General features: G+C 44.9%; 1 protein-coding gene across 2 annotated transcripts in view; it reads right to left on the bottom strand.

Moving 5' to 3' along the window:
- Window positions 1-3856: 3856 nt before the first annotated feature.
- Window positions 3857-21165, bottom strand: part of RAB3B (RAB3B, member RAS oncogene family) — a 56290-nt gene continuing 38981 nt past the window's right edge. The window contains exons 3-6 of one of the 2 annotated variants that reach the window (XM_081143955.1): window positions 19075-19193; window positions 16343-16467; window positions 8675-8862; window positions 3857-4600 (exon numbers count right to left, since the gene is read on the bottom strand). In XM_081143955.1, the coding sequence (XP_081000081.1) occupies window positions 8675-8862; window positions 16343-16467; window positions 19075-19193 (432 nt within the window). In that variant the 3' untranslated portion in view covers window positions 3857-4600. Of the gene's footprint in view, window positions 4601-6565; window positions 6646-8674; window positions 8863-16342; window positions 16468-19074; window positions 19194-21165 lie in introns of those variants that run through there. The other variant, XM_081143956.1, reaches the window with a different exon arrangement.

Consider the following 21165-nt stretch of genomic DNA (forward strand, 5'->3'; position numbering starts at 1 on the left):
GAGCTAACCTGCTTGGAGGCTTGCACTGCTCAGTGATTTTCTGCATCCTATCACGCAGCACAGAGCTGGGACTAAGTCTCCAGAAATGCAAGCTGAATGGCTGTCCTTGACTTCTTGCATCCCCAGTCCTTCCTCCTCCATTCAGCCTTCCCTGACTGTTCTAGTCCACCCTGATCTCCCCTTCTCTGAGTCATTCATGAACTACTGCCTTGTTTTGTGGCTTTCCTTGCATTGATGCTGGACCTATTTTCCAGTCCCTAAGATCTCAAATGGCAGGAGTCTCTTCCCAGAGTTCTCAGCACAAACTCAGGGAAGAGTCACTCCGTAAATGATACATAGTTCAGATGAACTTTAGTGCACATACCATCATTGCCACTACAATAAGGGTAGGAGCTACATTAAGAAAAGTCAGTTTATATCAATAAAACATGTCAACAGAAAACAAGGAGACACTACAGATATTTGCAAATGGGATCTTCCCTTTTGTTACTGTGTATATCTTCTATATCCATATATTTCTTTATATTTGTACAAACTCACAATACCACATGACATTTCATATTTAATATGTCACTGAGAAGAGGTGTCAGTGCGTGGAACGTAGGAAGAATAAAAAAGCATGGAAGCATCTGCTTAGCTACGGTCTGATGGGGAGAGACTTGAGAGTTATTGTTCCTCTCTCTGCTCAGTCATGGAGAAGGACAACTCCAATTTTTGCTAATTGCTCCTCCTGAGTAATTCTGCTCAGCCTGTTTTGGTTCATCTCCTAGGCTGGCATGAAACCAGCCCCGTCCCTGGTTGAATAAATTAGAAAGAGCAATTGAGGGAATTGCTGATGGTGAACAATCTGAATAAGGTGACATTTCTCTGTGTGACTCCAGAGACCAGAGACCAACTGCCCCTGGTCCCATGATATGAGGACAGCATCTGCTGCTCAACCCTGCTCCAGGGTTTAATTTTATTGAGGGTGCGGGGGCGGTGAGGAGAGCCTGTGTTCCTCTCCTTCCTTCTCTCCCACAAGCAGAGAAGAAGCCAGATGCAGACACAACTAATACTTAGGTTTTCTCTTCAGCTGTGCCCACCCCCCCACCCTGGCTCCACCCCCCCACCCTGGCTCCACCCCCAATAGGCAGGCAGGGTTCAGGATCAGGAATGCCTGTTTTTTAAAAAAATATATATATGTCTTCATTGATTTCAGAGAGAGGAAGGGAGAGAGAGAGAGAAACATCAATGATGAGAGAGTTGTCATTGATCGGCTGCCTCCTGCACGCCCCTGACTGGGGTGGAGCCTGCAACCCCAGCGTGTGCCCTGACTGGGAATTCAACCAAACCGTGATCTCCTGGATCCTAGGTCGATGCTCAACCGCTGAGGCCCCCCTCCCCCCCGCCCTGCCGGGCAGGAATGCCTATTCTTGGTGGCAGACAAACCCACCTCATAGGGCTGTGTCAAAGACCATTGAGGCTTTGATGAGAAAGTGCTTTGGGAACTGTAAATGCTGAACACACAATTGATGATTTTTGTTACCATTTTTCAATCCTAGTGCAGACAGACCCTTCTGTCTGCCTCTCCTGGGTCCCAATCCCAGCACTGCTCACTGCTTTGTTCATCCAGTCTCAGCATGCTCTGGCTGATTCTCTTTGGCTGCTCTTGGCCTCCTAAAGCTTCTCTGAAGCCAACCAAACCTCTGGGTATAAGGCATGTTGGCCCTGATATTTCCATGTGAGGTTAGCCAAAATTTGGAGAGAGGAGGAGAGGAGGTAAAGGGAGGAAAGGACCTTTGGAAATGGCTTTGGGAGTGGTATACCCTGTTTCATTCTGGAATAAATGTGGCTTACCCCAGCCCCTCACCGTGGCTGTAATGTATATGTCTACAACATCCCACAGTTTCTAAAATGCACTTGTATTTGACTCTCACAACTACTTTGTGAAGTAGGCAAGATTATTAATCTTCTATTATAGATGAAAATGTGTTTGTCAAAGGTCACACAGCATGTTGCAGAGGCAGAACTCAACCCTGGGTCTCCGGAATCCTAATTTTCTAAGCGTGGGAGGTTACGTCTAACACAGGCTCCGGAATACTCTAAATCCTCATTGGTGGCTTATTTCTTACCCCTGGAGATTTGTTTTCTGGGAGGAAGGAGGAAGTACATGAGGTATTCTGTCAGGTGTCTGGTGGCAGTCAGCCCAACAAGGTCATGCAACCGAGCTGTTCGCAGCCATTCTGGACTCTTTTCCCTTGTTCCTGACCAGCTTCTACCTTGATCTATTTTCCAAGTCCAGGCTCCATCTCCAACTTGCATCCCTCCTCCTTTTGCTCATAGGTATTTACACTGGGTTCTTTCTCCTTAGTGCCCTTACGAAAATCCTGGGTTGGATTTGCCTCCCTGGCTCTGCCTGACTGCGAAGTAAACACGTCTGTCAGGCACTGCCCTAAGGGCTTTACACTCATTCTCTCATTTAATCTCCTCAACAACCTATTGAGGTATGTGTTATTTTTCTATCTACATATGAAGTAATTGAGGCTCAGAAAGTAATTTTCTCAGTCACACAACTACTTAGTGAAGACGACCAAGAATTGATCCCAGATCGGTCAGACCGTAAGCCCTACGCTCCCAACTACTCTAAAGCAGGACCTCCTTAGGCCTCATGCTGTGGTCTGATGTTTGCAAAATAGCCCAGCGCGTGCAAATCTCTCAGGCCTTTTGTTTCCAGGCATCTAGCTGCAGGACAGAGATTGTCCTCAGAAGGATCTTGCCTGGCTGAGCCTGGCACATGCTTGGTGCTCTACAAATTAAGTCCGCCTTGGATTAGAATGCATTTGTGGCTCTTGATCATGGCTGCCTGGTATCTCTTCTCAAACACGTGGGCCTGTGCTCCATTCTTAACAAGTCTCCTCAGAGGTGCTTGTCCCTCCTCTTCCTTGTTACCCTTTAGAAACCTCTGGCATGGGACAGGCAGGCAGTCATAGACCATCCAGACGCACTTCATTGTTAAGATGCTCTCCGGCAGCCTCAGAAACCGGGCCCCAAACCCGGCTGAGTGATGTGGAGATCACTTCAGCCTTGGCTGTTTTCATTGTACCCAAGAAGGAAGGAGGCTTTCATAATAAAAGAATTTCTGCCCAAATCCTGTTTGCAACTTGCAGCTCTTATAGAAAATGGACATAAACTCACAGAGCATTATTAGTGCAGAGAGGGCTTGCAGAAGCCATCCAGTCTAAGCTCCCAAAGCCCAGAGATAGGGAGTGATTTAACTAAGGTTGCACAGCGCATTAGATTTGTCCCTGTCTGTCGTTAAGCCCCTCCTCCAGCCTGAAGTGCATGAGATTCCGAAGAGAGCTGGGAACTCTATTAACACCCCTCAAGGTTTTGCTAATTTACTTTGCCCAACAGGCAAAAGCATATGTCACACAGCTCTGTCCCATCAGTGGTGTTCTCTCAAGATGGCAGGTGTCATCGAGTTGGAAAGGAAACAGAAACAGATGTGGAGAAATAGCGGCTGTGGCATTAGATGTTTTATCTAGTTTCCGAGTACTTGGGCAGCCAGACTCTGTGGACCAGTGACCTAATCACAGGAACCTTTGCCTGTGCTGTCATCAGTGTTCCTGGAGAACTGCCTCTCACCTTGCGACATCCCTCCTCCTCATGCGTTCAGGTACGAGAAGTGAAAATGAAGAGAGTGGGCTTAGTTCCCGATTATACAAAGTCTTAATCAGAAAGTCCATAGAAGTGGGATTTTCTAAAATAATCGGTGTTTAAACATTATAATCACTGCACTTTAGAACAGTAAGAAAACCGAGAGCCAAATAGGGAAGAATTACTAAAATTCAGCGGCACGCCAAAAAATATATTTTTTGCTGATCTGACAAAAAAAATGTTTTTTATTCATTCACACCAGATGGATATTATTGTGTCAGCTGTTGTCATTTTTTTTAATTTGACAATCTAAGGGAAAAGAGGTCAGTGCCCCTGACTAAATAGTCAGGTATTGCATGTTTTGAAAATTCTTGTGACACGCCAACTGGAAATCGCTGTACTAGACTATAAACTTCATGAAGGCAAGGACTGTGTCTGATTTGCCACGGATTGTATCCTGGTACATGTTAGGCACTACTTTGATGAATGAATAAATTTGAGTTTGCCTACTTCACATAAGGGACCCAGGCTTTCCAAAACATCGCTTAACAGTATGAACCCATGGGCTTGTCTCTTGCTCACACTCTCAGTCACAGGCTGCTATTCGATTCGCCAGCTGTGGCAGGTAATCAGGTGTAGGTTTGGGATGGGGAATCTAAAATCAATGAGATCCCGGGACACTGGTTGCTGTAATTCCTTCCTCTTATTCCAAACTGCTGGCAAATAAACATACTTCAAGACACTTGAGGAAACTTGATACCCAAGGAAAGAGTTTGGGGGCAGGAGTAGGGGATGTGAGTGGGAAAGTCAGGTCTGGAGGGTGTTCATATTTTGTGGATGTTACAAGACTGCAGTCACAAAGCAATTGTGAGACCAATGTCCCAACTGAGGTTATTTAATTAACTCAGGATCCTTCGGAGTGTGTCATAACCACCACCCATATATCCTTCCTCTGACAGACAACCTGAAGAGGAAAAGTTGAAAGTTCATGAGTCAGACAGAGTCAGGTTCGGATGATCCTAGTGGGTGACTTAGGCATGTTAACTTTTCCAAGGCTATGTTTCCTTGCCTGCCAAGTTGGGGTCATAGTATCTTAGAAACACTTCCATTATACTATAGGTACCTTGTAGGCAGGGATCATTTGTTTCCATCTGTCTTTATCTAATATTTAATAGTGTCAGGCCCATAATAGATATATACAGGATAGGTGATTTTTTTCCCCAGAGGTGATCTAAGACCCACTCCTGGCTCCATCATAAATGCACTCTCAGAGTGACCTTAGAAAATTTCTTCCCTCTCTCTAGACCGCAACCTTCCTTTTTGTAAAACAAAAGGAGCCTGGACAAGATTTTCTCTGAGCTTCTTTCCATATCTAATATTCAACGAGTCTGTGATCACTCAGTGCACTCTACTCCCTTGCTGCTTCTAGAAGTTAATGCTACAGACTGAGGAGACAATAATAAGTCACGAATCACTTTATATTTACAGATACACATGCATTTAAAACAGATTCTATAAATAGCTACAATACTGTATTGCACTTTTGGCCTACTTTTGCTTCTTTAGAAGTCAAAAGGGTTGTTTTTTTAAAAATCTTCTTTTATTTGGACTGTTAAACATGATGAAAACCGGGACAAGTTGTCACTAACACATATTATGCAGCTTGAACCTTGGTGTCTGGCTGTGCTATTACTGTGATTGATGAACATTGCGCTGCAATCAGCTGGAAGCTGCTGCCTTCCACTTAGCGGAAACGAGGTCACAGAGCAGGGCTGGGGAACTGCCATCTAATAAGCAGGTCTATTTGTCTGTCACAGGCAGGAGAGTTTGCCACTATTACATTTAACTCTTGATTCCATCTGTTGCAAAGATGCTTGCTCCCTTGAACTGGCTCCTGAATTTTAAAGAATTTGACAGTTTTTAAATACAATTTTCAATCTTTGGCCGCTAAGTAGGAGAGAAAAGATTATTTCATACCATGTACTAAAATATCCAGGGGGCATGAGGAGCTCAGTCTGAAACCCTAGTACTAGGGTAGGTGGATGTTACTGCCCAGAAAAACAGTAATTAGCCCTGACTTGTATGGGACTTTACAGTGTGAAAAGCACAGCCAGAACTCCTGCCCTGTGAGGGGACCACGTTCTTCCATGGTCAGAGAAGCTGGTCAAGTCACTTCCACAAAATGCCCCAATTGCTGGAGCAGGGAGGCCACTCAGAGCACCGCTTGAGAGCTAGATAAGAACTGCCTACAGCTCGGTTGGTTAGAGCATCATCCCAACACATCAGGGTTGCGGGTTCAATCCCCAGTCAGGGCATATATAAGAATCAACCAATGAATGCATAAATAAGTGGAACAACAAATTGATTTTTTCTCTCTCTCTCCCTTCCTCTCTCTAAAATCAATAAAAAAATAAAAATAATTGTCTGACAAAGGCAGATACATGGAAAGCCAGTGCTTGGGCCAGAGAAGCACTGGGCATTTTTTGCTCAGACTCATGGAATGAGTTGCTTAAGAGACTGATTGCTGCTTTCTAGAGTGTTAGACATTCATCACCTCAGATTCGTCCGAATCACTGAGCAATTTGTTAACAGATTAGAGACAGGTTTTTTCTCCAGTGGACTTGAAATCTGATGGCTTTGGGATATCTGATGGCTCTAATGCTTGCTTGTTGTGTGATATTGGCAAAGTCTCTTACCTTCTTTGGGTCATAGTTTATAAGCAATGTGGTATAGAAAGCAGTGACGAGCACAAACCTTGGAGCCTACCGCCTGGGTCTGAACCCATTTTCTATCATTTATTCATTCTATGACTTTAGGCAAGCTAGAGAATCTCTTTGTACCTTAGTTTCCTCATCTTTAAATGAGGTTGATTATAGTGCCTCCCTCACAAAAATGTTGGGCAGATAAATGAGTTAATCCATGTAAAGCGCTTGGAACAATGATATCAGTGTTAGCTACAATGACACTGGGATGATGATCCTCATGTCTCGGGTTTATTTTGCAGATCAACTGAAATAATGAAGGTGAAAAAGAGTCACAGAGTTATTATTAGTGCGAGAAGGGACATTAAAGATTATCCAAATAACCCCCCTCATTTTAGAAGTGGAAAATCAAGACTCAGAGATAGGAGTAACTGGTCCAGTGTCACACTTGATTTAGGGCAGAGAGCCCAGGTCTCCTAGTTCCAAGACCAAAGTCCATCCTCTGCTCTGCATCAGAGAAAGCAACATCTCCATAGGGCTGGCTCTGGAGGGGCCTGTTGCTAGTTAATGCACTTTCCTAAGACAATGAGCTGCATTTGAAATTGAGAGAAAGTTTGGGGGAGACTCTCCTCCTCCCCCACTGACTTTTGAGGTCACATGTTAGTGTGAGGGGGGGTTTTGGGAACAACACTGTGGGTTCAGGGTTGGGAGAAAAGATGTGCAGAAATCATCACTTCATTCCATGTCATTGTTTCACCTAAAAACGAAACATGTGCAGTGTCCACAAACATGAGCTAGAATCATGAGTTAATCCATTCAGCTTGTTTCTAGTGTCAGAGGATTTTTTTGTATTTTTGTTTTCTTCGGGCATTTAATTAAGCCTCTTCCTCCAGGAGTGGTTTCACATCGGTTTTTTGGTAAAAAACTAAGGTTTCACTCCCAGGATACTATATGAGGTTGGGATTGAAACATCTGAGTTTACTTTTCCTAATGTTTTCCGTGTCATCCCCCCCCCCCCCTTTAGAATTATTCTGCTTTGAATCCCACTTCCTAGGTGGACTACTCAGGAGTGACTGAAAGATGGGTTGGAAGAAAGGGCAGGATGTGGAGAAGACCCTATGAATCACAGAAGAAGGAATTAGAACTATTTGACTTAGAGAAAGTGCAGGTCCCAGGGATCATGACTTAAGTTCTCTAGTCACCTAAGGGTGTCATGGGGCAGAGGGAGCAGACTCTGTGAGCTCTCTGACAGCAGAGCTAGTACAAATTGAGTGAGAAAAGGATGAATTTCTAGGAGGCATACTTCAGCTTAAAACAAGGAAAAGTTTGGGATTATGGGAGCTGCCCACAGATGGTTTGAACAACGAGCTCCCGTCCCTGCCTGGAATTTGTGCTTTAGAGGAAAAGATTTGGTTGTGAAGTCTGGCAGCCACTTGTCAGAGATAGGGATTGGGTTTAACTAGTCAGACTAGGTCAGATTCGGGATCCTACCAACTCTATAAATTTTTCAGATTCTGGGAATTTAAGAGCCAGTGACCAATTTCATAGAGTTCCCACAGTTAAGAACCATCTGGAAAGTGGCAAAATCAGAAATTCATGACTTGCTTTTTTATCTCGCCTGTGTCTCTCTTCTTTTTTCTCTTTGTCTTTCTTGTACTCCCTAGTTTGCTCTTTCATAGAGCAGGAACCTTTGACATTTTGCGGGGAATAATCTTTTTCTTTAAGGGTGTTTCTGACTCAGCCTTTGCTCCTCCAGCATCATTAGAGAGCTCTCTGGAGATTAGCCCTGGCCTGTCACCACAGCAACTGCCCAGGCCCTGTGGGCATCCGTGGTAACAGACATAGGGCTTTGAGAGCAAAGCTTGCCTTGCAGTGCGAGGAAGCTCCACAGGGGAGCCTGATATGAAACAAGCATGTCGTGTATGGGGAGGTTTTCGTTAATAGGATTAGCTGTGAAGGTGGGCCTCGCTCTACACAGTTGGCCAGGCCCTGAAAAGTGTATGTGTGTCAAGTTTTGGTAAATGGAGGAAATCTTATTCTAAAGGCAGAAAAGAGATTTGCTTTCCAAGACTCTGTAGTGAATTCTCTTTGTAAATGGAGTCTTCTCTTGTAAAGTGAATCTCTACCCACGTTGCTACCTGGCCTGTTAGTCTAGTGCTGAGCGTCTGTTAGTGGGGCCATCTGCAGAGAACCCCTGGAGCATCGTTCCACCTCCACTGCAGGCAAAGAACAGCAGCAACGCAGCTGGCTCGGGGCTGGGGGTGGACAGAGTGTAACAGGGGAAGCAGAGCGGGGGTGGGGCCACAATGAGGGGAGAGCAGGAGGGTGGGCCTTGCCTAGCATGAGCAGCTCTGCTGCAGCAGCGGCGGGGTGTCCGAGAGACGGGTGTTCTTGGAGGCGCCCAGCACGGAGGGGTCCGTGTCCAGCGAATCAGACATCTTGTCACAAATGGCATCCACCAGGCGCTCAAAGGCCTGCCTCACACTGATATTCTCCTTGGCGCTGGCTTCAAAGAAGTCAAACCCTGAGGAGAGGAGAGAGATATAGGTAAGGATTTTTTTCCTTCCCTTTCACGCCCCTTGGTCAGAACACTCTGGATTAATACAGCAAGTGCTCAGGGGTGAAGCAAGGAGGCCTAATTCCATGGGCAGAGGATTCTGCTTCAAGGAGATGGTACAGAGCAGGGATTACCTGCACTGGTTTTAGAATTGGACAGATCCTGGCTCTACCACTGACCAGCTGGGTAATCCCCAGAAAGTCACCTATTCTCTTCATGAATCAATGCCCTGCTTTATAAATAGGGATAACTTTACCTATTTTATAGAATAATTCAAGGATTAAACAAGATAATGAATGTAAAGTGTATAGCCCTGTGCCTGACACAGGCAGAGTCATTAGATACATTTTCTAATAGAGTGAATGCTTCCATATGTGTGCACAGTACTTCACAGTTTCCAAAGCATTTATCACATCCATTATCTCATTTGATCTTCATGTCACACCTGGGGGAAAGAGGGTCCAGGCAGACCCTCTCCACTTCACTAATGCAGACACTGTGGCTTAGAGAAATACACTGACTTCCCCAAGATAAGTACAGGTACCAATATGAGAAGCCCAGGCTTTGGCCTTTTTTACTTACCAGGGCCTTTCCCTCTTCCTTCCCCTGCCTCCCACTCACCCTGGCCTGCCCAGCACTAGTCTAGGCTCTGGGAGGCACCCCAAGATCCACACTGAATAAGCGAAGCTCTATTTGTTCTTTTCACTCACAGACACAATGGCTTATCTCCACTCAGTGGGGTTCCTCCTTCCTGAATTCCCCCAGAATTGCCCTATAACTCTTCTACACACACCCCCCCATAAACCTCCTAAAATGCTCAGGGAAAACTGCATCTAAAGCATGAGACATTCTAGTCTGTTTTGTACCTTGAGATCCTTAACAACACTTTTCTGTGACAATGAACAGGACTTGGTTGTCCAAGGAGACACAAGAAGGGCCCTCCTGGTTCAGACAAAGTGGCTGCTTCCTGGCTGAGGAATCTCAGCCAGGTTGGTGGCAGCCTTTGGAAACCTAAGCCTCTTTCTCCGACACTTTTTGGCCCTGGCCTACTTCCTTCCTCTTTTGTCTGTCTACCTCTTTCCCTTCCTTCCAAGTCTATCTTTATTTCTCCTCTGAAGCTTCTTTCTTCCCTTTTTTCCATTTTCCCTGTATGTTCCCTGCCCGCTCTCCTTGGGGGGTCTCTAATATTTATTGAGCACCTACTACATGCCAGACCCTATTCTAGGAGCTTTACAAATGTCATCTTACTTAATCCTCACAGCAGCCTGCTGGGGAAATAGAATCTTCTCCAATTTATAAATGAGAAAACGAAGGTTCCAAGAGGTTACACAACTCATAGAAGGTCACATGGCTGTATCAGTGGAAACTGGGTCTAGATCTGGGTTTGGCTGGCTCCCAAGTCCATACACAGCCCAGCCTCCTATTTCTTCCTTTTTTCTCCCTTTCACTTTACCTCCCTCCCCCACCAATCATATCTTTTTCTTCTTTTACAAGTGTCTTTGGCCTCCTTTGCTTTTATCTGACTACCACAGTGTCTGAATCTGGGCAAATCACTTCATCTTTTTGAATCACTTAACCTCTCTGAGCCTCAGACACCCCGTTTGTCAAATAGAAATAATAACAGTGTCTTCCTGCTGAGAGAGGTTGAGAGGACTGAGTGAGGCGATGGATAAATTGCTGTACAAAAGTTGCCGGTTATAATGACAGCTTCTTTCTGCTTCCTCTTTCATCTGCTTCCTTCTCTCCCTCTTTTTCATCTTCTCCCACAAAGGAGGGGAGTCTCTCTGCTCTTCCCTCCTTCTCCCTATCATCCCCTTTGTCCATACAGAGGCTGAAGCCCTTAGGGACAAACAGGGCTCCCCTTGCCCCGGCCATCCCAGCGTGAAGGTGCTCACAGCCCTGCCAGCCCACCTCCAGCCCACGGCGGCCCCTGCCTGAGGCCCGTTCCGCGCCCGAGAGAGGCCAGCTGCAGACGGGCCAGCTCGCTGCGGCCCATGATGGAGAAGGAAGCAACTGCTGGCTCACTATCCTCAAGCCGTGGGAACCTGGTCAGCTTCAGAGACCCTCCAGCATGTAGCTTTTCCTTACTGAATATCGTGAAAACGGACTCTCTGGCCTTTGGCTTATTACAAGTGCCAGCATTAGGGGAGATGGCGGGGGGGGAGGGGGGGTGTTGCCTGCCTAGGAAAGAGGCAAACAGATAAAGAAGTAAATAGGCATAAACCATCAGTTTAGATGAACATGAGGACACAGGTCAAGCCCAGGGGCACAAACATCTTTTGAGGAATTGGCACCGAGGGCAGGATATGCCACATTGTGCAGGTGGGCAGTTGGAGGAGGCCAGGGAGTTAGCCAGCCTGGATTTGAATATAGTCTCAATCAGCTACTAACTGTGTGACTGTAGGCAAGTTGCCTACTCTCTCTCAGCGTGTTTCCCATCTGTAGAGTGGGGTAAATATTACATACCTCACAGGGTGGTAATGAGAATTAAACGTACAAAAGTATGCAGAGTGATTGGCATGTATAATACATGGCAATTTTCTTTCCCTTATGTTCCCAAGCCACCTTAGTCCCAGCTTCCTTGCCTCTGCACTGTCTCCTAGGAACTTTGGGGGATACCCTTGTTTTCTTCATCATTCATTGTCAATCAATAAACGAGGTCTTTACTGAACACTGACTTTGTACCAGGTCTGCTTTGAGTGCCAGGGACAAAGGGAGACCAAATCTAACGGTGGAGAAAAGACACACTAATCAGAGTGTCAGTCCCTCACACGTGCATAGTCCTTAACAGTTCACAAATACAGTTTTAAAACAACTTTGTGAGGGGACTGGGATGAGACAAGGGTTATCATTTATAATTTACAAACAGGGAAACTGAGGTTTAGCAGTGGGGCATTAGTCGGGGCTCTATCCCTCATGCCCCCTTGTCTCGCTCTCAGTTGGAACAGTAACAGAAAACACTAGCATATTTCTAATCCAGGGAGAGCAAACCAGAGGCTGTGCAGGAATGCAGTAGAGAGAGAGAATGGCGGGAGGGGGGCGGGAGCTTCCAGAAGTTAGTGGGGATGGGAGCCTTTAGGGCCAATACTGAGCAAAACTCTTCATCTAACTTTTCACTCTTCAGGACCCAGCTTAGAAAGGGTCTCTTCATTCTCCTCTGTGCTTCCCTCTGCCATTGCACGTGTCCCCCTGCATGGAGAAGCCCATTTGACAGGGCACACCCAAGCAGGGACCATGTCATTCTCCTGAGCCTCTACACCAGCTGGAGTAGGTGCTTGGTGAGTACTGGTTGAATGAATAGATGAATGAAAGAGGTGGGAGTGAGCGTGGAGGGTGTGGGTGAGGGGATGTGGACAGTGGGGGTCATAAGAACTCAGCTCAGTGAGCATGGCAAGTCCTGTGCTGGGCGTTGGGGACACTGAGGTGAATCGGACACAGTTCCTACCCTTGAGGAAATCCTAGTCTGGTGTGGGAGAGGCATAGTAACAATAGTACAGTCATACAAGTTGGAATGGTGAGAAGCCAGGAGGTTGTCAGGGCACAAAGGAGGTTCCTAAATGAGCCTGGGGGCCAGAAAAGCCTTCTTGGAGAAGCTGATTCCTAGGAAGACCTCAGCTAGATAAAGACACGTGACTGTGAGTGTGTGTCAGCACATGCATGTCAGCACGCCACACGGGGAAAAGTATGAGCACAGATAATGGGGCAAAAACCAGCCTTGGTTTATGCTAGAATGACCATAGCAGTTTGTTATCATTAGAGCAGAAAGCTCAAAGTGGTGAGAGATGAGGCAGGAGGTGGCCAAACATGTAGAGCTCATATGTCATGCCAGGGACATGTCTCCACTGTCATCTCAAAGGTACCTGAGGTATGATGAGAACTCTGATTCAAGTATCCAGCTCATGGGCCCAGCCAGCTCTTTTGCTAGCAGAACAACTCCAGATGCACCCCCACCTAATTACTGTCAGCCTCCTGGAAGGTTATTCATTAGTAGGCCCAGATGGTAACCTTTTCCCCAGGTTCATTAGTAAGTATTCTCAGGATCTGAGAATCTAGTGAAATCACAAAGATGACAACCGATTAATCAGACTAGCCCCTGTCCTTTCCTCCCTCTAATTGGCTTCAGAACAATGGGGCTCCTGCTGTCTTTAATAGGTTCCAATTCTTAACTGAATCCGATTCTTAACTGGATCACCCCAAAATGATCATGTTTACCCATCCAGTCCAAAGGCAGCTGTCACAGACCCACAGAACCACAGACTGTATGCGCACTTCCTGCTTCTGAATTTGACTTCAGAATTCTATTCAGAAACTTGCAACCTGCTAAACTCAGCTCTCATCCTGGCACTGCCCCAGAACATTTCTCCTTCACTTTTTTGTTCACATCTCTTCTCCATCCTGCTCTGATACCTCTTCGTCTCCATCACGGGTCAATCTTCAACTCACACCCCTCTGGTCACTGATGATTTTGGCAAGGGATTCACTGTCTTCCTTTCCACCCAGGGTTGCTTTCATTCTTAGTAACTTTGGGTTTCATGTGGACAATCCACCCAACACCCTGGCCTCTTAATTTCTTGAACATCTCATTTCAGCGACTTTTTCTTCCATTTTGTTTCCGTTATCCCCCGTCCTTATAACCTGAGGTATTTTGACTTGTATTTATGTCACTGGAACTGAGAGACGTCTAATTAATGAATAGCCAGCCTCATTGGCTTAATGCCCATGACCCTGGATGGTTTGGCCTCTGTCTACTTCTCCAGCTTCATCTTCCTGGCTCATACCATGTTCCACAAACATCAACACTTTCTTATTTGGTGCCTTTGCTCAGGCTATCACTCTCTAGCTCCCACTTCTAATTATCTTTATTACTCACCTGTGGAATCACTGATTCCAGAGAGCCTTCCCTTTCTCTTCCCACCCAACCTCCACCACTCAGAACATACAATGTACCTCTCCCCTATAATACCATGGCACCTTACCAAATTGTTTCAATCAGATCCCAACAGGAAAATGGGACCTATTCTTAATATTTAATCCAAAGGAAATTGATTATATAGGTGATAGAACTAAGAGGCCAAATATAATAGTGAGGAAACCCAGAGATTATCAACAGAAAAAAACCAAAAACAAAAAAACAAGTCCTGGCCAGGTAGCTCAGTTGGTTGGAGTGTTGTCCTGATGCGCCAAGGTTACAGGTTCGATCCCCAATCAGGGCACATACAAGAGTCAACCACTGAGTGGGTGAAGAAGTGGCACAACAAGTTGATGTTTCTCTCTGTCTCTGTCTCTCTCAAATAAATAATTAATTAAAACACAATAAAAACTATTACTGGGGCCAAAGGAAGCTAGAACCATGGGAGCAGGAGTCAGAGAAGAGGTCAGGAAGATGACAACATCTACTAGAGGAGCTGGCTAAGGGGTTGGGGGTTAGGGAGGGATATGCAGGTTTCTCCCTTTTCCCCATCTCCAGTCACCCATCAGTGTCTCTCCTTGGCTAACCCAGTCACGGGCCACTGTCACAGGAGCCTGGGAAACACAGCCTGCAAAGGTGAACACCCCAGAGGGGGTTGCAGGAGAGAGAGCAGGTGAAGGGTGAAGAATGATAGCAAACAGGCTAAGGACTGGCACAGTCATCTACTCAAAGGTTATTGAAATGATGTCTCTATTATATTTCCCTGATCAATAAGGATTTTGAGGGCAGGGAACTCATTCACCTCTGTGTCCCTAGGGTTCATCATGTATTCGGTGGTTGTGACAGATTATTCACTGCTCTCCCTGTAGAGGATTTTACATCCCCGCAGATTGCCAAGTGGTTGCAGTGCCTCCTTGTGGGAGGTGTGTATCTCCCCACTTCAACAACCCCCAGCATATCCCTCTATCACAACACTGATCACTTGGGGTATCATTGTTTCTGTCCTTCACAGACCAGGGAATATATCTTATTTCACTGCACAGTACCTGGCATAGAATAGGTGCTCAGGAAGTCTTAATTGGATTGAAGTAAAATGAAGTAGCCAAATACTTAACATAATAAAAATTTAATCAAAACATATTTGTGCAATATTTACTCAGTGCCAGGCATATGCTAGGCACTGTGGGTACAAAGATAAACAGGACTCATTTCCTGTCCTCATGGAGCTTTTTGGAGATAGACAAGAAAACAAGTGCACCCAAGTGTGATGGGCACTGTGATTGCTGCCTATATGGAGTACATTAAGTGGGGATACAAAGAAAAGACATCTGGGCAGCCAGGAAAGGCTTCACAGAAGGTGTGAAGCTTGAGCTGTTTTGAGAACTGAGTGGGGGGTTCACTGGATGAATGAGGGTAGGGAATGGGGCACAGAAGAAAGCATTTCAAACACGAGGCATAACTGGTCCAGGGAGAGTGCTGGGTGTTTCCCTGCGGACAGATGGTTGAAGACATAAAGAGATAGCCTGAGAGCGCCCAGGTGTGGGCTTCAGCACATGTTTACTGCTCTGTGGACCACCAATGGGTGGAGCCACTTTCTGGACCCTAAGAACCTCTGTGATGGAATAAGAACAACATGACCCAAGATGATCCAACCTCCCTATTTATTATGTACCTACAGTTTGCTAATTTCTATTCCAGAACATCTTGGGGAATGGAAGTGGGAAAGAAAGAAGTATAGGACACCTCCTCCCCCAACACACACATGTCTTTGTAATACACATAATACAAATACATACAACACACATAATACAAATATATACAACACACTTGTATGTTATACAGTTTACCCACCTTCCAGCCCAAATATCTGTACTTCAGAAATTGTCAGAGAGTCTAACTTTAAACCTCCTACTTCTGAAAACTTACAACACCTAGGTTGTAAGAACCACTTAGAGATACTGGCTAAAAGCTAAGCAATACATCCATCCTTCTAGAGGAAGATTTCTCTAAGTCAATCTTACGTTAAACCCCAATACAAGAAAGAAAATAAAAAGCCGTTATTTTAAGCAGGTACAGGCAGGAGTCCTGCTAGGGAGCTCAAAGCCAATATTTTGACCCAACTCTTGCCCATGCCCAGGAATTTACAATATACATACTTATCTCACCCCGGCTTCCTCTTATTTTACTCCTATCCTTGCTTTATCTGTGCTTCAATGTTCTCTTATTTAGGTTTTTTTGAAAGTACTATGATGATTTTTATAAAACACCTCAAATCTTTTGTAGAGGGAGCTGGTAAAAAAAGAGTTCATAATTTTAAATTTTACTTATCTATTCAGTGTAACAAAATATATACATATAATAAGGAATTACCTAGCACAAAGCTATATGTACATCACACGAATATGAAACAATACACACAGAGTGCATATGTACATACTTTGCAATCACAACCCCTCCAAAGTCACACTTCCGTGCACACATGCACACACATGCATGCACACACACACACACACGAACACACACATGTTGTGTACATACCAAGCTGCTCTGCGAGGAGCCGGCCCTTTTCAGTGGGAACAACCCTTTCTTCCTCCATGTCACATTTGTTCCCCACCAAGATAACCTGTGCATTGTCCCAGGAGTAGGTCTTGATCTGAGTAGCCCTAAAGAGCAACCGAGAGAGGACCATGTTAATGAGCGTGCACACACACACACACACACACACACACTCCACCCAGGCTGAAAAGGACTCTGTGAAGCTTGGAGAAACCAATTCCCTTCCATGGGAATAGCAACACCCAGGTTACTGTCAATTCAGCTAAGGACAGAGACAGATACCTGCCCCAGCTGGCTGTCACAGATGCTGGTCCCTGAGCCCCAGTCTTTGGAGCCCTCTTCGAATGCCCCCACTCATCCCTCTTCTCACCAGGCAGAGAGCTCTTTCTAAACCATCTATCTGACCATATCCTTTCTTAAAAGCTTTCTCTCCTCTACCACCCATGCAATGAAGTCTAGATCCCTCTATTAAGCGTTATAGACCCTTCACCTCCTGTCTCTCCCTGTGGGGAGCCTTCCCCAGGCCCAGCTAGCCTCTCCCTCCCTCCTCTGTGATTCATAAACCTTAGATCATGATGATTTGTAGAAACCAAAATGTCAGCAGTGCGTTCTTTCATGTACAATGATTATGAAACTTTTTAAAAATAGTTTTATGTATGTTTCAAATTTTGAAAGTAAGTATGTTTTACTTCTATAATTAGAAGAAAAATTTTAAAAGTGGGGATAAAATGGGACCCTTATAGTGTGGAGACATCTTTTTGTGGGGATGGGCCTAACTCTGTCCCCAACCGCCCCCATCAGGCAGAAATGATTACTTCCCCTTTTGTTCCCCTACTGTGGCTACTGTTACATTTGGCTGAATTTATCTGCCCTTCCTTTGAGGGCAGGGACAGGGTTATTCATCTTTGGGGTACCAGCCTCAGCAAAGAGCACAGAGTAGAGAAGTTGACAGTGAATGTCTGATGAATGAATAAATCAGCACATGGTTAATCCTAAAGTAGATCTAAAATTATGACCCTATCCTGACATTGACCCCCCAATCTAACTCAATCTTAACTACAACCAGGACCTATTACTGACCCTTCTCCTAAAGCTGATCCCACCACCAACCTTTTCTTTAAGGCTGAGGAGTCATTCCCTCAAAGGATGGAATTCACTCAACCACCAACTGTGTGGGCCAGCAAAGAGCTAGGTTCCATGCTGGGCCCTGCGGCTTAGATGGCAGGTGGGGGCTAGGCTGGGACCAAGTTTCTCAGAGGCAAACCTGAAAGGCCAGGGCTTGGGAGAGAGAACACGCTTCGTCTTCAGCCTCGAGGCAGTAACTGGCGCCAACTCTCCGTGTCTCCTCATGTAACTCTTTTCCTCTCTCCTCCCACCCCATCTACCTTCAGCTCCCAGATTAGCAACTCGGGTTATTCTTGGAGGAATCATCACCAGGTGTTAAAGTCACTGTGTTCCTGAGTCAGAATGAACACGGACTGATGGAGAAAGGGAAGGAGGTCAAGGCCAACAAGGAGTGAGCAGTGTGAAGACACTTCACTTAAAGAAAGAGCCAGTCACTCCATGGGGAGAGCTGGGAGGAGGGGAGAAAAATCATGACTGAAGGGAAGAAAGGGAAAAGGGAGGAGGAAAAAAAGGGAGTAAGAAGAAAGGAAAAGAGAGAGAAGAAAGGTAGAGGGGATAACACACACCACCAGGAACGACAGACACGCAGATGGCACCCTGGACAGCTGTTTGGAACAGGGAGGTGCAGCAGGCAGCTTGCAAGGTCACTCTCAGCTCAAGGCCGCAAGACACAAACGGTGCTTTACATAGTCATGGCAACAGTTCCTTGGAAGATGAGAAGTCCTCAAAGGGCGGCTGTTGGCAAAAGGGGGCAGGAGAAAAGCTTGGCACTGGCCAGCACGGCCGCTCTGTGCCTGGTCTGCTCGGCCTCTCTAATTCCGAAAAAGAGCCGCAGCACAGATGCTCCACCTTCCCCCAGCCTCATCCTTTCCACTGATAGGGGCCTAGTGACCTGGCCTCTTCCTCTCCCCTGTCCTTTAGCAAGAAAGATGTAAGTCGCTCAGAGGTTGTACCAACTGGGGAGCTACGCTGATTTCCACTGTGAATTGAATCTTTACGAACTTGGACTGGATGTGCTCTTGGACTCGAGCCCAGCTCAGGGGTAATGTTTACAGGAAAACAGTATATGGATCCATTCACTACTGTGGCCAGAATGATCTTTCTAAAACATTAATCTGAACCTGTTGGTTTCAAGCTTCTTACCCCAACACACAAAATCCTTCATGACCTCTGCTTTTTCTACCCTCTCACCTACCTTCTTGCCTTTGCGCATCTGTATTTTTTTCCCCTGGAACATTCTTGTCCATGCGCCCCTCTGGCTAACTCCTGTTCATCTTACACCATGCAGTATATGTGTCAACAACTCCAGGACACCTTCCCTGGCTCCCCAGGCTGGGTCAGCCCTCCACTGGGTTCCCACAGCCCCGGTGACTCTCTTCATCACTGCACTTGTCACATGATATTTTCACTGCCTGCTTACTGACCTGTCCTCTCCTCTCAAGGAGCCAGTCTTATTCATCCAGATTTGTCTGGGCCACAGCACAAGGCCTACTACACTTTAGCTTCTCTTGAACAGTTTGATGAATGAATGGATGCATGGATGGATGGATGGATGGATGGATGGATGGATGAATGAGTGAATCTCATACCAGTCTTGGACAGCATTGAAGGACTCCTCATTGGTGATATCATACATCAGAATGAAGCCCATGGCCCCACGGTAATAGGCTGTGGTGATGGTCCGGTACCGCTCCTGCCCAGCTGTGTCCTAGGTGGGAAAGGAAAGAGTCAGCCTCCTAGAAAGTTTGCTTTTGTTCCTAAAAAGTTCTCAGAACAATAAAAGAGTAAGAGCACCTATTATGTGTCTTCATCTTATACTTGGTGACTAGAATGTTTTTTTTAAAACCTCACAGAAATTAATAAGAATAAAATTAAAATTCCAACAGAAAAATGGGCAAAAGGAATAACAATTCATAGAAGAAATGTAAATGAATATTTATCATATAAAAAGGTTTTAACCTTATTTTTAACTGTAATCCCCATTATAGATGAGAATATAGTGAGATGTGCAATCTCGTACCTGCTCATGGGAGCGGAACTTGGTTCAACCTTTCTGGAAATCTACTTGGAGGTCTCAAGAGCATTAAAAATACCTTTGTACCTTTTGACCCAGAATTTTTTTCTCCTGAAAACTTTTCCTACAAAGTTGGAAAATCAGACAAATACCTAATCACAAAATGTTTGTTACCACTTTATTTAGACAGTGAAAAAGTATCATCAACTTATATATTCAACAATAAGAAAATGGTTAAAATATAAGAATTTTTCATATGTTTATTTTTGTAAGACTATTTAATAACATGAGAAAGTGTTTGTATTTGTGATATATCAATTTTGTAAGTATATAAGCATGGAAGAAAACTGGAAAGAAACACATCAAAACTTAACAGTTATCTCTGTATGACAGACAAGAATTACCAGGACTTTAATTTTCTTCATGTATTTTTATTTTTACAACAACAAGCATATATTACTATTATATAAGGAGAAATAAACATCTTTACTAAAAAAAAACTTCCTAAGACAATTTTTTATCTCAAGCAGCTCAGTCTAGTTGGAAAGACAAACATGTAAGCAAGTCAACGAAAACAAGACCAAAGTCACTGGCGCACAATGGGATGCTTCACAAATGTCCCCTCAGTCCTAATGTGAGGGACCAGCCAATCTTCTCTGTTTCATTACAGTTTTAGAATGTGTGATGCTTGAGCATGTATAAAACATTTCCTCATGTATTAGCTCATTTAACTTTTATCAAACCCCTGAGAGGTAGGTGTTATTAGTATTTACATATTACAGTTGAGAATGCAAAAAAGCAGACAGGGTAAGTGGCTTCCTTAAGGTCTAAAAGCTGGTAACAAAAGCTATGCCTTAAATCCAGGATTTGCAATTCCAAGCCCAATGCACATACCACTCATCCACTTCAATTAGTGAAAGATTTATCCATAAGCACTTACTGAACACCATCTATTATGATAATGGAAACAATAATCATTATAGCATGCCATTATTTGTACATACGTTGTCCCTGTTATCCACAAACTTTAGAAAAACCCTGGAGGGTATTTATATTATTACTCCATTTTACAGATGAGAAAACTGAGATTCAGAGAGATTGCCCACTAAGTATAAGAATTGGGATTCAAAACAAGTCTGTCTGGCCCTGACCAGTGTGGCTTGGTGTTTAAAGCATGAGCCCACACACCGAAGGGTTGCGGGTTCAATTCGCGGTCAAGAGCAGGTACCTGGGTTGCAGATTCGATCCCTGTCCCTGGTCAGGGCATGTGCAGGAGGCAGCCAATTGATGTGTCTCTCTCACATCTATGTTTCTCTCTCTCTCTCTCTCCCTCCCCCCTCCTCCTTTCCCTGCCTCCCTCTCTTCCACTCTCTCTAAAAAAAATCAATAGAAAAAAATATCCTCAGGTGAAGATTAACAAAAACAAGTCTGTCTGACCCCTATTACAGTATACTGCCTTGGCCATGAACCATACTTTGTGTGATATAAAAATGGAACAAGCACCATCCCTGCCCTCAGGAAGCCTCAGTAAATGTGTAGAGGTGGCTAAGACATAACATATTGAAAATTAGCAATATGTAGCAGTATGGAATCTGTACCAGATAAGTTGTATAAAGAAAATGTGTCACACTTTTTAGGTGGTTTTAGGTGGTTATGGAAGGTGTCA

This window comes from Miniopterus schreibersii (genome assembly GCF_964146895.1).
Source record: "Miniopterus schreibersii genome assembly, chromosome: 8".
In the NCBI taxonomy this organism is placed as follows: domain Eukaryota; kingdom Metazoa; phylum Chordata; class Mammalia; order Chiroptera; family Miniopteridae; genus Miniopterus; species Miniopterus schreibersii.